Here is an 18,517-nt window from a genome sequence, read left to right on the forward strand (position 1 = left end):
ATCGTGCAAAAGTCCATTTATTTCAGTAATGCAAATTAAAAGGAATTGCATTAATGCAGCTTAAAGTTAGAATTTGGTGAACAGGTTCAATATTCTAGGCTCAAAGTGTCACACTCTAGTCAGCTAATTAATCCATACCCCCTGAGCAAAGGGGACCTAAGATTGTGACTTTAGGGTTTCATAAGCTGTAATCCATAATCATCCAAATTATAACAAATAAAGGCTTGAAATATCTCGCTTTGCCTGTAATGAGTCTCTCATATGTTAGTTTCACCTTTTACGTTGCATTACTGAAATAAATGAAGTTTGCACGAAATTGTAATTTTTTGAGTTCCACATGTAGAGATGGTCAAAACAATGGTTCCCCTGAATGTTGAACTTGATGAACTGGATCTCAAAATGGCTAAATCAATTTGCGGTCCATACCGAGAATGTAACATTATGCATTATAAATGGGCATGGGAAGGAGACTGGATGCATACGTGCAGCTCGACTCAAACAATGCAAACCAGAGACAAGATTTCAGTCGTTGGGGAGAGGAATGGGTCCATTTGGGTTTTACATAAAGATGAACTTTACATAAGAGCTCATACACATGAGAGTATGGATTGAAGCCTGTATGGAGACACTCTGTATGCCACCATTGGGGACTCCCTTTGGCAAAGCATTACAGAGTTATTTTCTCCAAGGAAGAGTTAACCGCAGATAGTCCTCTAAGTATTTACTGGCAGTGGCTTCCTACATAAAGTTTTCAGTCACAGCTAAGTTGCTGCAGCTGAAGTTCAGTTTCTTTGTTCCAGATGTTGTCTCAAAATAAAAAGACAGCAGGAAGACCGCTCTCGGTGGGAGGTATAGTGGCAAAATAGTTCCTTGTCACAGGGAAAAGTAGCTCAGAGCCCTCCATTAGATACTAGAAAATGTTGTAAAAATAGCAGATATTGATCATAGATAGATGTCATCAGGACCTGCAGATTTATATCGTGTCCGACAACTATGTATTGTGTATGGGACAGCCCAACTTCTCTAGATGTCCCGATGTCCCCTGTTGAAGGAAACAAGGTCAGAGACCATGGAATAGAGTTGCTCCAATCCTTTGATTCCCTCAGAGATAAATTGCATCAGAGATATCTACCAGTCACCCCCCTCCTCATTGAAATAGCATCAACATTAGCCAAGACAAACATAATAAGGACAGTCATGGAAGATAGCTAGTTACTTTATGTATATAGGCAGGCTGCAGGTTGGTTTGGACACCTTATTGTCAAATACCGTAACAGGGAATTCTAAATTGGTGTTCATGTTTTTTTTGGGATCAAGTAGCTGGAGAAGAGCATTGCTATCCATGATCTACACCAAATTCTCAAAACGATGTAGACACCCACAGATCTATGTTTTCTCTTCAGTAATGAAGCAAGGGATGTATAGGTTGCAGTTGCCCCAAGGCCAGATTACACCCTTCGGCTCAGGAGGTTATGGGTGGTTTACTACAAAAAATACTTTTCTCTTAGGCTACATGCACACGACCGTATGTGTTTTGCGGTCTGCAAATTGCGGATTCGCAAAACATAAATGGATGACGTCCGTATGGCATCCGTTTTTTTTTTGCGGATCCATTGAAACAATGCCGAAAACAGACAAGAATAGGACATGTTCTTGTTTTTTTTGCGGGGCTACGGAATGGACATACTGATGCGGACAACACACGGTGTGCTGTAAGCATTTTTGGCGGACCCATTGAAATGAATAGGTCCGCATCCTATCTGCAAAAAAATAAATACGGAACAGACATGGAAACAAACAACGTTCGTGTGCATGAGGCCTTATCCAAAGGATATGGAATATATGTCTGGTTGGAAAGTTTGGAGTCAGACCATTGGGACCCCACCGATCACCCTGTTTAAATCAAGCAGAGGTCCCATATGTCTTCAACTGCTCCATTCAACTCTATAGGAGTGCCGAAGATTGAATGGAGCAGTGGTGGAAATGTGCAGCGGGCACTTGATTTAAAGTGGGGAATATGGGATTGCCATTCTTGTGATTGGTGGGTATCTCTGTGGTTGGATCCCCACCAATCAGACACTTATAATTTGTGGGAAAAGCCTTCTCTATGTAAGTCTGATAGCTTTTTTTAAATCTAATTCAACAAGTCAAAGCATAAATAAAGCATACATATAATATATAAATGGTACGATTGATCATATTAGCCACAAGATCTCATCTAGACAATTGAAGAGGTTCTGTTACTTACACAATGTGAGCTGGTAATGATGACAGAACTGGAGATGAAGCTGACGCCATCGTTCATGCTGACGTAGAGGGTAGCCGTCCTGCAGCAGACACACAGCATAACGTAGTGACAATCAAATCCTTTTTGTTTTACTGTCCAATGTCTCTGAATGATGGATGAGATTTATCAAGACTGGTGAAAAGGAAAACTGGCATAATTGCCCATAGAAACCAATCAGATTTCACCTTTCATTTTCCAAAGGAGCTCTGAAAAATGAAAGGCGGAATCTGATTGGTTGATTTGGGCAACTAAGCAAGTTTTCCTTTACACCAGTTTTGATAAATTTCCCCCATAGCTATGTTTCAATTCACTTGCTTATCTGTATTCCCCATATGCACATGTATGGACAATACAATAGAAGTGGTGGTCAAAATTGCATGCACTGCCAATACCATAGAGTGGTATTAACATAACAAAATATATCTTTATAAGGATCAGTCTGGTACTTGTGTCTTACATGCCAACTTCTTCTAGAACAGGTGCGGGGCACAGCAAGTATGTGTCTTCCACGACAAGGGGCTTTTCATCTAAAATGCAACCAGATATGTATGTGTTAGATCAAGGTTATAAGAGGAGCAAAGTTAGCTTATATATCAGCCATTGTACAGCATAGGGTAGTCTAAGTCTTTACAGTCCAATAAATTTAGGTTGAGTTTATAATTTCCAGCTGCTATATGTGGCAGAAGTCATGACCACTTGTGGTGGCCAATGGTGGCATGATTTTATAGGTACAAAGGGGGAGATTTATCAAAACCCAGTTTTTCAGAGCTTCTTTGAAAAATGAAATGCAGAATGTGATTGGTTGCTATGGTCAACTAAACTATTAGCCGTTACACCAGTTTTGATAAATATCCCCCAAGGTCTTACCTTCAAAATTGTGTGACCATTGGTAGTTGTGGGTTGGGTTTTGGCCACATGCGGCAGAAACATGTAACCCGGCCTTACTAACTTGGATCAGCGAGTGCTAATTACATTCTTACAAGGGTTGTCCCAGAATAACCAATTATTATCTAAATAGGTTTCTGATTGCTGGTGGGTCTCACCGCTGGAACCTTCACTCTATATGAGAATGGAAAAAGGAGTAACAATTGCACATGGCCATTACTGCTTTATTCAAAGTCCATGAGACTAAAGAAGATAACTGAGGGCTGCACTTAGCTATCTCCATCAATCCCCAACAGATGGAATGAAGCAGAAGTTGGTATGTTTGACCATTTGATTTTAATAGGTCACAATGAGCCTCTATTCTCCTTATCAGTGGTGGAAGATTAGAAAGGAGAGTCAACATTACAGTACCTCTCATGTCCATGGGCTGTGCCTCGTATTACAGTTTAACACCTATTGAAGTGAATGCCTTTTAAGTGCAATAGCATACACATCCCATGGACAATGGTGGCACTGTTTGCGTAAAAACAAACAATTTTTTTTTTAAAAAAGGTTTTCTAATTTCACACAAATTCCTCTAACTCTAAAGGTGGATTTAGACGGCAGATTCGGGCAGAATGTCCCTGTGAACACTAATTCCCAACAATCTGCCTGTGTAAAGGTGCAGCTGATCACCTGGTGAACCAGCGAAACGCTTGTTAATCGGGTGATCCTCTCTTTCTTTCAGGCACCGCCGATTATAGTTTCTGTGCAGCGATCTCCTGCCCAGAAACAATGCAGCTGTATGAGAACAATCAATGACCATAGTGATCCCTCGTTCTGATACGGTGGAGGTGATCGCTGCATGTAAACGCAGAGCTTCACCTCCGCTTAATGAGCAGCCAACTGTCGAGACGGTGTGCTTCCTTCCCGACAATCTGCTGCTCTTTGGCACATGTAAATGCACCTTAAAGGGGTTATCCGAAGCCTAAAAGATCCCCCCCAATGCCCGGGGGATCTTATACTTACCTGCTCCCCGACACCCGCGTCGCTCCGGATCCCTGCACGGCCGCCGCTGCATCTCCTCGTTGTGCGGATCAAAACATCCCATGACAAGGGGGAGCAGCCAATAGCAGGCCGCGACAATGACCAGCCTCCATAGCAGCTAGGGAGGCTCCTTCCCGTTGTGGTCTGCTATTGGCTGCTCCCCTCCGTCTCTGGATGTTTTGACCTGCATGACGGGTAGATGCAGCAGCGGCTGCACAGGGATCAGGAGCAACGCTGGTCACGGGGAGCAGGTGAGTATAATGTTTACAAGGGGCTTCCGATACAAGCTTCCGATAACCCCTTTAAGGTATTTTAAAGAATTTTGAAAAGATTTGAAAATACATGTCTTTATGTCAAGAAGGTGATGTGCTTACAAAGGAAAATATACTTACTGAGAGAAGTTGTATCATTCATTCTAAAACTGCAGAGAACTCGATCCACATTCCGGGCGTATCGGAAGCCATTCCCTCTGACAACCACTTGAAAGGACTCTGAAAGCAGATGCCAATCACACACATATACATGGAATATTTTAGGACTGTCATTTGCTTTTCTCTCTTTGAGCCCTCTGCTACCAATCACATGTCCCGAACATACATTTTTAAGACAAGCCTCTTTCCCATTCTTTTTTCTGTTGCTACGTACAGTCATTTATGAAATTAGAGGCGTAGGAGATTATTTTATTTATCCCATAGACCTCACCCATAGTCCACAAATATAATGCCCTTCTAAATTCAGTGCATTAGTTAAAGTCACCCTCCATTCAGGAGCTCAAAAGTTAACTGTAAGTCAGTGTCTAACAGGGATGATTACCTGCTATTTATTTTTTTCACATATTGCTCCTTGGCTGCTTCTTAGCTCAGCTCCATTAGAGCACAGCTGTGACTACAGCTTAGCTACAGTGCCTACGGGCAGTCTGAGGTAGTCTGAGAGACGCCCCCTGCTCTGTTCTTGAATTTTATGGTAAATTATATGCAGGGGACATATGATCAGTGTCCCCCCTGTCTTTTTTAAAGGTACTTGATCTTTAGAAAAGACGAAGGCCCAGACTTACTAATTGCAAAGATGAAGTAAGCTCACACAGGCTGTCCAGACCTCCGCTAGATTTACTACAAAGCCCAGGCTGGATTATAAAGCTGGTGTAGGGATAGAGACTTTTTTCTGACTCTATACCAGCTATTGGTTGGCTTATTATGAGACAGATTTTTCCACCAGAATTCATGGAAAATATTGCATCTTAGGCCCTGCCCGTTTCCCACGAAGCTCCATCCCTCTTTCCCCTAAGCCACACCCCTTGTCAAGCATGTTGGGAAAAGTGGAGAAGTCCTATATGGGCCAATTTGCTACACCTTTTAGGCAGATTTTTGGTGCAGACACGTTAGTAAGTCTGGGCCAAAGTCTGAAAAGACATTGGGGGAGATTTATCAAAACTAATGTGCCCATAGAAACCATTCAGATTCCACTTTACATTTACAAAGAAGCTCTGATAAATGAAAGGTAGAATCTGATTGGCTACTATGGGCAACTAAGCCAGTTCTACTTTACACCAGTTTTGATAAATCTCCCCCATTGTGTTACATGTAGGACAGCAGTAAAATGAAAATTAAGAATATAAATAAAAAACTTTATCCTTACCTTATTGCAACAGCAAAATCAGTAGTATCCTTACAATAAAGTATCTGAATCCCAGAGAACGCATACTGCTGCCATCTCAATGGATGCTTATTGCTATATTTATTACTATTCACAATTACAGAGTGCATATAAATAGGAGACTTACCTCCAGCACATATACTGGAAGGCTCTGCCGCTAGAATTTCTATACAGGACATCTTGAGAATCTGCATTTTAGAAAAGGAGACATGAAGGTGAGATTCAGTAACCTACTGTTACTCCTCTAAGTCAAGCAACCTCCAAATCCTCTCCACAATAGCTAAGGCACCCGGTAATTTAGAATCTAGTAAATGGGTACAAAGGGCTGAAATAAGGCCACGAGGTCACTGTGATCTTAGAACTGTTAACGGACTGCTTGAGATGGGTTTACACGGTGCCTTAAAGGGGTTGAGCTATAAACTACTTTTCAGTCAGTTTATTTTTTATCCACTACACTAACTCCCATTCTGTATTGGATTGTTGTTGTTTTTTTAAATTTACATAATTTACCATTTTCTCTTATCCCCCATGCTTGAATCCCACTTCCTGGTTTGTCATGTATCTGCTGTCCCATGTGTCCTGACATCAGCAGGACATATGTCCCAAACCACACCCCTTGATCTTACAATGACCATTGTGCATTCTACATTACAAGGCTCCAATGCAGGACGTAACCTACAGCAACTGAATATCAAAACAGATTGGCCACAGGGTGCAATGGTAGGCTAAAAACTGTAGAATATGGCCGTTTTGATAAATGGTGGTATTTGGGGAACATCGATATCCGTTGGGTGGAATACATTTATATTAGTGGCACAACCCCTTTACCTGGAATCAGGTGCGCGTTATCTTATATTTGGATTTAATTTCGTGAAATGATAACATGGCATCTCTACTGCACAGATCTGCAAGTGCTGTTAAGTCAGGCTTGCTTCCGGATCTCTGCGTCTGAGAGTTTCTGTAGTTGGGGTAAGATGACGTTTCTCTATACAGGAAGTTTAGCAACAGTGTAAAAAGATTGGCAAGAGTTTTTGACTTGCTGCCAGTTGATGGATCGGATGTCTGTTTCCTGAATTGGCCATAGAAATTCTAGTACCAAGTATATTGGAATAATCCGCTCCTTTTATGAAAGTATATGCAGTGCCATAAATAAAATACTGTCTGTTCCTTTATTTTACCTGTGTGAAAATTCCACTACAGTAAAACGCTACAGAATATGCTGGTCCTCCGTTTATTGCAAAAAAAAATAAAAAATGTTTGAAAGGACCCAGTGGCATGGCCTAACTAGGTAGAATATTAGTTCCAATAACAGTCAGAATACAATTTGAACCATACACGTCTATCTCTAATTTAAAGAAGTTGGCCCATCTTGGACATTGAAGGCATATTGCTAGAACGGGGCCCCCAAAATGCGCATGCATGCACGGCCAGCCTCTGTTCACAGCCATGGGACCTCTGAAAACAGTCGAGCGCGCTTGCTTTGCTACTCTCAGAACTCACATAGTGATGACTAGAGAGCACAGTGCGCATGTGCAGCTGTTCTCCATTCACTTCAAGGGCCTCGTACTGGAGATAGGAGAGGGTGCCAGAGGTGGGACCTGCACCAATCTAAGGCATTGTCTATTAGATGGTAGGAGGAAGAATAGTAGATACGAACCAATGCGCCCCAGATCAATATGTGCAATAAGCTCCCAACTCCCCTCAGCCACTAGGTACCAACAGCTATGTTGTAGACAGCACACGCTGGTTCTATACTGTTGTAAAGTCTCACATGTGCTGCTAATTCTGTAATTATACCATGCAAAAGATGTCCCTGTGAAAATATGTATGAATATACACTGCTCAAAAAAATAAAGGGAACACAAAAATAACACATCCTAGATCTGAATTAATTAAATATTCTTCGGAAATACTTTGTTCTTTACATAGTTGAATGTGCTGACAACAAAATCACACAAAAATTAAGAAATGGAAATCAAATTTTTCAACCCATGGCGGTCTGGATTTGGAGTCACACACAAAATTAAAGTGGAAAAACACACTACAGGCTGATCCAACTTTGATGTAAGTCAAAATGAGGCTCAGTAGTGTGTGTGTGGCCTCCACGTGCCTGTATGACCTCCCTACAACGCCTGTGCATGCTCCTGATGAGGTGGCGGACGGTCTCCTGAGGGATCTCCTCCCAGACCTGGACTAAAGCATCTGCCAACTCCTGGACAGTCTGTGGTGCAACGTGAAGTTGGTGGATAGAGCGAGACATGATGTCCCAGATGTGCTCAATTGGATTCAGGTCTGGGGAACGGGCGGGCCAGTCCATAGCATCAATGCCTTCGTCTTGCAGGAACTGCTGACACATTCCAGCCACATGAGGTCTAGCATTGTCTTGCATTAGAAGGAACCCAGGGCCAACTGCACCAGCATATGGTCTCACAAGGGGTCTGAGGATCTCATCTCCGTACCTAATGGCAGTCAGGCTACCTCTGGCGAGCACATGGAGGGCTGTGCGGCCCTCCAAAGAAATGCCACCCCACACCATTACTGACCCAATGCCAAACCGGTCATGCTGGAGGATGTTGCAGGCAGCAGAACGTTCTCCACGGCGTCTCAAGACTCTGTCACGTCTGTCACATGTGCTCAGTGTGAACCTGCTTTCATCTGTGAAGAGCACAGGGCGCCAGTGGCGAATTTGCCAATCTTGGTGTTCTCTGGCAAATGCCAAACGTCCTGCACGGTGTTGGGCTGTAAGCACAACCCCCACCTGTGGACGTCGGGCCCTCTTATCACCCTCATGGAGTCTGTTTCTGACCATTTGAGCAGACACATGTACATTTGTGGCCTGCTGGAGGTCATTTTGCAGGGCTCTGGCAGTGCTCCTCCTGTTCCTCCTTGCACAAAGGCGGAGGTAGCGGTCCTGCTGCTGGGTTGTTGCCCTCCTACGGCCTCCTCCACGTCTCCTGATGTACTGGCCTGTCTCCTGGCAGCGCCTCCATGCTCTGGACACTACGCTGACAGACACAGCAAACCTTCTTGCCACAGCTCGCATTGATGTGCCATCCTGGATAAGCTGCACTACCTGAGCCACTTATGTGGGTTGTAGACTTCCGTCTCATGCTACCACTAGAGTGAAAGCACCGCCAGCATTCAAAAGTGACCAAAACATCAGCCAGGAAGCATAGGAACTGAGAAGTGGTCTGTGGTCACCACCTGCAGAACCACTCCTTTATTGGGGGTGTCTTGCTAATTGCCTATAATTTCCACCTGTTGTCTATCCCATTTGCACAACAGCATGTGAAATTGATTGTCACTCAGTGTTGCTTCCTAAGTGGACAGTTTGATTTCACAGAAGTGTGATTGACTTGGAGTTACATTGTGTTGTTTAAGTGTTCCCTTTATTTTTTGGAGCAGTGTACAAGGACTATTGGAAGATTAGTCATGGGTCAGATTCTGAATGCTTTCACTTAGATTGCAAATACTTGCACATGTTTTGCATCAAAGGGACTTTTCCAAGCATATAATCTACAATGCAAATTATTAGCCCCTTTTAAAGGGTTTTTCCACAATTACTATGTTTTTTTAAACAGGTATGCTCCTGTAGTTTCTTAACACATGTACATTTTCTCCATGTTTTTTTAAATTGGGACTCCCCTGACCCATTTTACCCTGTAAACAAATCCCTCTGTTTTTTTTCCATCCATTATATAGCGCTTTCTGTTGCTGTATGCAACCAAACCCATGATGCACTTTTCCCTTCTCTGTCAAAGCTCCAGCAACTAACGACACCCAGCTAGTTTATAGCTCCTCCCACCAGTTAGTCATATAGACACTCCGTTATCACTGCCCTAACAACACCCAGCTAGTTTATAGCTCCTCCCACCTGCGAGTTACATAGACACTCCCCTATTACTGCCCCTAACAACACCCAGCTACTTAATAGCTCCTCCTACCAGCTAGTTACATAGACACTCCTCTATCACTGCCCCTAACACCCAGCCAGTTTATAGCTCCTCCCACCAGCTAGTTACATAGACACTCCTCTGTCACTGACACGCCCACGGACATAACATGACATGGTCATGTGACCACTGCCCAGAACAGGAGATAGGAGCAATAAAGGTAAAAGAAATACATTACAAAATTACAGCTATCTCCATAAATTATTATTTTAGAGGATGCTAATGCAAACTTGAAAACCCATTTAACAAGAACATATTCACACTATTAAAGAATTTATGTAGTATAAATAACAATAGTCACTTCTCAGTATTGCCCTGAACAGAAGTACATATTTTTGATTATATCTCAGAACTTTCAGAAAGAAAATCTTCAGAGCCAAATGCAATATGGGAGGTAAAACCTGCCAAAATTAAAATGAAATTGAAAAATCTAAAATTATAATTAAAATAACGGTTTAACATTTTAATTTCATCTAGTGTCTGCAAAATGTATGCCAAAATTAAAAAGAAAATTCAATTTCTCCATTTAAATTTTCTTTTCCAACTCCATTTTAAATTTCCACTTTGTCAATTAATTCTTCTCCTCCTAGTGTCGGTTTTTCATGTCACAATCATAAATCAAATGAAAACACCAAGTAGAAGCTGAAAATGGTAGATTGAGATTTCAATTTCATCTCTTGCAGGCATTTTCCCAAAAAGTCAAATGAAAAAGAAAGCTATTTGAATTTTCATTTGAACGTTGTACTAACATTCTGATTCATTTAAATGATCAGCAGTGTGCGTGAGATGCAGCATGCAAAATGCTGTTATTTAATTCCTGACTGAACAGACAGTGACTCTGTATGTCCACTAGAGGGCCCTGTGCTTCTCCACATTTCTAACAGCTAACACAGGATCAAGTTTATCATTCCAATAGATGGCGCTGTGACAGTGAAATCTTAGTATTGTGCGGAATGCATAGGATAAGATTATGAGTTTAATAGATTGAGCCCTCTTTTTGAGGAGTGAATTATACCAGGATTATGATTATATCAACAACTCTGCTGCCCTGTTAACCCCTTAGATGCCATGGTGCCTAATCGGCCGCAGCATCTATGGGGTTAATCCACTCTGCCATACTTGAGTGAGGACGTGGTGGACGTTGCTCCAGAAAAGTGCCATGAAGCTTAAAAAGTAGCAAATTATGGTACAGATATGTCATGCTCCATAATCGGTGACTTTTTTTTACATCAGTATAGTGGCATAAAACGATTAGTAAATGTCCTCTATTGTGTCTGTGTGACCAAAAATCAGGGTGCATGACTTGCAGAAACACGGATCATCCTTGGCATCACTGTGCTGATTGGTGGGAGAGTTCAGACCCCCATGATCAGTATTGATAGCCTACAATACGCTCAGCAACCTTTGGCCAGGAACGCCACTTTAGCGTAGCTATGTCCTATTCTTGTCCATGTTGCAGACAAGGACAGGCATTGTTACAATGGATCCGCAAAAAACAAAAAAACAAAAATAGATGCAATACGGTTGTCACACAGACGTCATCCGTATTTTTTGTGGATCCTCTCCCTCCCATATCTCACGCCTGCGCCGACGGTGCATGCGCAGTCCAACTACCTGTTCCCTGCCCATAATGGACACAGCAGTGTGCAGGTACGGGACTAGTGTGGAGCAGCACAGGCGCAAGATCTGGGAAGGAGAGGAGGAAGTAATAGGAAACAAGGGTGGGCCAGAGGGGTGAAAGAGGTGTGGTTTTCTGGGCACATCGCCGAGGGGTCAGGGCACTTGCTGCAGTAACGCCGCCCCTGGGCACTTGCCGAACCTCATTAGCATAAGTTTAAAAAGTCTTTTTTTGATGATCTCAGTCTAAAAGGCTCAGTTTAGGTGACAGACTCCCTTTAATAGGATTATGAAAAAGTGTAATATAAAATGCGATTTAAACATTTTTAAATAAAAAAGCTCACAAAACCACACTAATTGGGTATCCACACAACTGAAATATCCTCAACAGCACATTTAGGAGGTCATTCAGTGTGAACAAAAAGTAAAACAAAACAATGTCAAGAAATGTATTTTATTTTATTTGCAAAGCAAAACATGTATGAGGATTACAAAGACATTTATATGATCTCTCAAACAGCACCAAAAAATGCTATTTCTCCTGCATAAAACTAGGCCTTATGCAGCCATGTCAATAAAAAATAAAAACATAATGGTTACTTAAATATGCAGAGGCAAAAACTGAATAAATAAAGCTCAAAGATCGCTGGGTCAAGAATTGTAGACCCATAATATTGGTGACTTTGACTACAGTGGGACATGAAGTCTGCTGTTTGCAAAAAGGAAACACCCCTTTTAGTTCATTGCGTGCCGCTTGCAGTAATGAAACAGTCATATGAGACTACTTGTAGCTTCTGGAAAAATAATTATCCAGAGTTGCAGTTTTTCACTGAGAGATATTTGGCAGAATCTTGGCCCATAGCCATTTTTTTTCTGCTTTCTCAATGAGCCCCTGACTTTATAATTCTGCAAGAGAAGCTCCAATTATTGTCCTTCTCTATACGTAGTTAACAACAGCATTTAGCACACAAACCAACTTTTGACATTGAAGACGCTATGTGTTGAGATTTGTTTTTCTTATGGATTTTGCCTGCATGTCTGGATCTGCATGGAGCTACCAAACTTGCCTTCAAGGCTCTACAGATAGAGATCACAGTCCTAGGCTATGATGAGCTTGTGTTCTGCTGGAACTTGTTTGTATGATATTATTTTACAGTCAATTATGTATCTTTTACTATTTGCTATTTATGGCAAACCTGAGCATTAAGCCAAGAATATCGACAATGTCTAATGTAGGTAATTCTTCAAAGGTTATCCCCTTGACTATGTGTTGTAGGTGGACTTATGGCTTGAAATAACTCTTCACATTCATTCCAAGTACAGAAACAGAGGACTGAATATTACAATCTGACAAAAAAAACAAAACACGTAGCCTGGCTACAAGATGAGATACGGCCTCTAGCCTGGATACAAGATGGGATACGGCCTCTAGCCTGGATACAAGAGGAGATACGGCCTCTAGCCTGGATACAAGATGGGATACGGCCTCTAGCCTGGATACAGGATGGGATACGGCCTCTAGCCTGGATACAGGATGAGATACGGCCTCTAGCTTGGATACAATATGAGATACGGCATCCAGCCTGGATACAAGATGATATATGGCCTCTAGCCTGGACACAAGATGAGATATGGCCTCTAGCCTGGATACAATATAAGATACGGCCTGTAGCCTGCATACAATATGAGATACGGCCTCTAGCCTGGATACAAGATGAGCTATGGCCTCCAGCCTGGATACAAGATGAGATACGGCCTCTAGTCTGGAAACAAGATGAGATATGGCCTCCAGCCTGGATACAAGATGAGATACAGCCGCCATCCTGGATACAAGATGAGATACGGCCTCTAGTCAGGATACAAGATGAGATACGGCCTCTAGACTGGATACAAGATGAGATATGGCCTCTAGCCCGGATACAACATGAGATACGGTTGGGCATGGAGGCATACAGGTTATGTATGGTATCCTGTAGCCCATTTGCCCACAGCTGTTACAGCTGGGCCTGTAGATCCTGCACACTCATAGGTTGTAGAAGCTGGCGTCCCAGCTGGTCCCATAAATTGGTGATAAATCTGGTAACCGGACAGCCAAGGACATGAAAAATGCCAGTTGGAAGCCCTGCCATGAGAGGTAAAACAAGTGGGGGCAGGATGTCATGCACATATCCAAAGAGAATAAACAGAAAAGTGCGGCACTCAGTCACTGTCCTGCACATATAGCTGAGCTGTTAGTGTCCCCTCGTACTCATCCCACTGCTATGGGTGAGCAACTTTCATGTGGTGGCTCCCCAGATCAGTACATCAGCAGTTGGGGCAGTGTTTTGCTTGATAGCAAAGGCAGGATTGAAGCACTCACTGCGAGGCTTCCATACTTGAACTCGACTGTAGTTGGATCACAAACGGGAACTTGATTTATTGCTAAAGACTATATGGTTCTAGTCTGTAGTTTTCTCATTCAAGACACCACTGCAAACCAAGGCGATGGTGGCTGTTTGTCAATGGCAGCACATGTAATGTAAGCAATGATACCACATTTCCTTCTGCTAACCACCAGGCAGAAAAAGGAGTGTGTAATGAAGGTGCTACCTGTGTCTGGATAGTGGACAGCAAAACTGTGGGAGCGTCTCGTGCTTGTTGGCAGATCAAATCATCCTCTCTACTGGTGATGTGTCTGGGTCAGTCTGTTCTCCGTATGCACGTGTCCTCATGTAACCACTGCTTCCAACACCTCCTAACAGCTAGGTTAGAACTGCCTAGGTAGTGGGCAATTCTTCGAAAGATAATGACGAGTAATCACTATCACCAGAATAACAAAAAAATAATAAAAAAATCATCAAAACTTGCAAAGCATGCCATCTTTTGGAACACAAAAATCCCATCTTTGAAATAAAAAATGAACAAAAAAGCTACAAAATTAAGAATTACCTCAACTGTCACACAATTGGAGTCATCTATTATATCAGATGCCCCTGTGAAAAGGTATATGAGGGGAGGACAAAGTGACCATTGAAAATAAGAATTAATTTAAGGGATCTAGTTTTGAGCAATCAAACAAATAAAACCAGATTGGAGGGGGGGGGGGGGGGGGGGCGGATTATATTAAACTTATGTCCAGAAATGAAAGCAGGTGGACCTACAACCTGGATAGCCTCGCACCTTCGGGACTTAACCAGGAAATAGAGCTGTTTTCTTTCCAGTAAATACCTGCATGGGTGGAACTATGGTGATATATGTAAATGAGGAAGAACATCTTTTTCTTTTTCTTTTTCAATTGAGCTGATTGCTAGGGACACAAACGTCTACAAAATCCTAAACACCATCAACTGCACGTATCCCTGATGAAGGAATCCGAGTATTCCAAAACACGTTGGAGGAAGTGTGGACTCAGGAGGCACCTGTAGAGCATGTGATGTCACACTGGATACCCGTCTTCTTCTCCCTGCACGTGTGTGCTACCGCTCGGCGCTGCACGTTCAGGTTAGAAGAAGCCGAAACTTTGGAATCAGTTCCTATATATCTCTTTGGAGGAGATCAAAGAGAAAAAAAAAAACTCGCCCTACATCTTGAAAGGCAAGTGTATTTTATGTGCCTTATAATAATACAGTATTGTTTGATACTCAATTAGTCAGCGCGGTTTCACGTTTTTGAACTATTTATATATGCATATTATAGGGGGTACTGGTAGTCCACCCAGTTATTTGTGTACCCAGCAGCAACAAAATTGAATCATGTGGTTCCCGAGGACAGCAGCGCCGGGATTATCTAACTCTTTGTAATTCTTTGAAACAACCATCCTGCTTCCCTCAGTCCACTGCTGTACCCTCTGAAAGTCTGCCAACTGGGCAAAATGCATCATAGAGACATGTCTAGCAGACAACGATATCTCACCCAGACATACATTACCCAAAAGTAGCCTCTGAGAGCCTTTTTATAAAGTACAGAGGGAAAAACTTTTTTGCCCTCTTTTGGCAAGACCCAGTGTCTCATCAGACCACACCTGTAATTATTTACATATCTGCCTGAGACATAACTGCATGTCGAGTTTTGCAGCATAATGAGTGTATTTGTCAAGAGGTTACATCCATGGAGCCTGTGAACTTGGGTCTCCACCAGTTCCAAACTTATAGTGCACTAACACCATTCAGTACAAGCTTATAAATATTCTTAAAGCATGACTACTTAAAGGGGTGGTCTGAGATTTTAATATCAGATTGGTGGCACCCATTTGAAGAGACTACAGTGAGTGCTGCATCTTCTTTCTAGGCCAGTGACATCACGGTCATCGATCACATAGCGTAGACGCTACTCAGTCTTATTCGAATGAATGTGGCAGAGTTGCAATACCAAGTCCAATTGACGAAGCTGTGCGTGGTATTCTGCGAGGAGCCTGCGGCCTCCTCAAGCTGCCGATTGTAGGAGTGCCAGGTGTTGGATCCTGGAATAAGCCAATCTGACATTGAAGATAAGTCATCAATATTAAACACCTGGAAAATCCCTTTAACTCAGTGGACCTTTGCTTAGAAATTGGCTTTGAGATCTCAGAGCAGGACCAAATGGTTTATGCACTATGTAGAATTTTTATTCTGGAACAAACTGTTGGTCTCAGCTCACAACGTCCTCAGATGTTACTCTCTGACCCTTATCTATGATATATCCAGAAATTAATTTACATATGAATTTTCCTTTTAAATAAGTTTAAAAGCAAGGTAGTGCACAAGATGAACATTAAAATGTTAAAATATCTTTTAACTGGATTTTAGAATGTGAAGTAGAAATACATGATGTATTTATTGACTACCACCTCTTTGAATAGAGTGAATAGAACAGATCCACACAATAGACCTCAATTATGAAAACTCTCTAGCAGAAAAAGTGGCCTTGTCGGGCATGGTAGCCAATCAGAGGCCATGTTTTTTTCAGTGTAGTTTAGAAAATCATACCTTTGGTGGCCAAAAAGGCTGCTGTCTCTGAGTAATTTTTTGATATACTGTATGTTACCCATTGACAAGTAAAATTTATATGATGCCATTAGGTTTGCACACCTGGATTTGGGGATTGTCTGCCATTCCTTTCTGCAGATCCTCTCAAGCCCTGTCAGGTTGGATGGAGACCAGAGATGTTCGCTTGGGCTTGAGTTAAGGCTTTGGTTAGGCCACTCTAGGACATTCACAGAGTTGTTGTACCTAAAGCCACTCCTGTGTTGTCTGGTCTGTGTGCTTAGGGTCATTGTCATGTTGGAAGGTAAACTTTTCGGCCAGTCTGAGGTCCAGAGCACTCTGGATCAGGTTTTCATTAAGAATATCTCTGTATGTTGCTCTGCTTTCTTTTGATTCTGACCAGTCTCCCTGTCCCATCCGCTAAAAAACACCACCACAGCATGATGCTGCCACCACCATGCTTTACTGTAGGGATGGTATTGGGCAGTGCCTGGTCCCCTCCGAATATGATGCTTAGAATTAAGGCCAAAAAGTTCAATCTTGGTTTCATCAGACCAGAGAATCCTGTTATTCACAGTCTGAAAGTTCTTTAGGTGCTTTTTTTTGTAGATTCCAGGTGGGCTTTCACATAACCTTCTTTCTGGATGCTCTGCCATAAAGCCCAGATTGGTGGATTGCAGCAGTGATGGTTGACTTTCTGGAAGCATCTCCCATCTGCACACAGGATCTTTGGAGCTCAGCTATAGTGACCATTGGGTTGTTGGTCAGCTCTGTTACCAAGGCCCTTTTTCCCCCGCTTACTTAGTTTACAGTAGTGGCTAGCTCTAGGAAGAGTCTTGGTTATTCCAAACTTCCTCGATTTAAGAATTATGGAAGCTGTGATAGGTCTGTGTCTTTCCAAACCATGTCCAATCAACTTAATTTACCACAAGTGGACTCCAATTAAGGTGTAGAAACATCTCAAAGATCAAGAGAAATAAGAGGCCTCCCAGAAAAAAAGTGAAAGGGTCTGATTTATCTATCTATCTATTACATATCTATTTATATGTCACTACATATACTTTATAGGCTGTTTTTTTATCTGTATACTTTATGCAGTAGTCATGTCATGTTCTTTCATTTTTAGTGTGACTTTTCTACTCCTTAAAGGGGTATTCCAGTTTAACACTAAAAGCTCAACTCCATCCCAAAATTAATCTTGGCCCTCACAAAATTTTCATTGGCTGAATGCTTTTTCCTGACAATCAACAAGTCCTTTTAAACAGACTGATACTTATTTTCATGCCACAGTTATGACTGCAAACAAACCATGGCCACCACAAACATCACCACCAGTATCCACATTATTATCATTACTCACCACTATCATTATCATTCCACCACCAAATAATTTGTCATTTCCATTAAAAAAAAATACACTACTACCCTCAAAATTTGTACAAGAGACGTAATTTAAAGCTCCTTGACTCCATTCAAAACTTTGCTCTACCTACCATGTGCCTTTCATAATACCAGTGTCCTCTTATGCGGCACAGGGTACCTTTAGAGCTCCCACAGGTACCAGGTCACAGATATGTCTGATACCACATGCACCCCTATACATCTGATGACATGACCTCATCATTGCTAGTTAATATATCCTTTTTTTTTTAACAATCCATCATCGTTCTCACCATTATCGATGTTAACCCTTTCCATACTCATTAGTCCTCTATCTGATCAGTTGGTGTACTACTGTTTGAAGAGGTCAGTGAAATCATGTTCAAGTGAATGGGGCTGAGCTACAATGCCAAGCTCAGCCACTATACAATGCATGGCACTGTGTCTGGAATAGTATAAAGAGGCTGCAGCACTCATCCGAGCATTGCAGCCCATTCACACAGCTGATCGGGGGAAGGGGGGAGTCAGACTCTCACTGATCAGATATTAATGATCTATCCTGAGGCTAAAATTTTAAAGTTAATTTCTGGAAAATCACTTTAATTTACATGGCAGTGACGAATAATGACAAAAGTTATATTGAAGCAACATGTCGTCACAGTCCTATAGTTGTCAGGTTATAGCACCCTTTCACCTCAAATTTCTGTTCTAAACTTCTGTGCTAAATTTAAAGTCTGTATCCACCTTTGCAATCATTTTTGTTCTTCTCTAAAAAT

General features: G+C 42.1%; 1 protein-coding gene across 2 annotated transcripts in view; it reads right to left on the reverse strand.

Annotated features, from left to right (window-relative positions):
* Positions 1-18,517, reverse strand: part of ANTXR1 (ANTXR cell adhesion molecule 1) — a 220,520-nt gene that overhangs the window by 129,723 nt on the left and 72,280 nt on the right. For both annotated transcript variants that reach the window (XM_040414454.1, XM_040414453.1), the window contains 4 exons: positions 5,979-6,039; positions 4,591-4,689; positions 2,745-2,814; positions 2,249-2,327 (listed from right to left, as the gene is read on the reverse strand). In XM_040414454.1, coding sequence (XP_040270388.1) covers positions 2,249-2,327; positions 2,745-2,814; positions 4,591-4,689; positions 5,979-6,039 — 309 coding nt within the window. The remainder of the gene's footprint in view (positions 1-2,248; positions 2,328-2,744; positions 2,815-4,590; positions 4,690-5,978; positions 6,040-18,517) is intronic.

The sequence above is a fragment of the Bufo bufo genome, chromosome 1 (assembly GCF_905171765.1).
Source record: "Bufo bufo chromosome 1, aBufBuf1.1, whole genome shotgun sequence".
Classification (NCBI taxonomy): domain Eukaryota; kingdom Metazoa; phylum Chordata; class Amphibia; order Anura; family Bufonidae; genus Bufo; species Bufo bufo.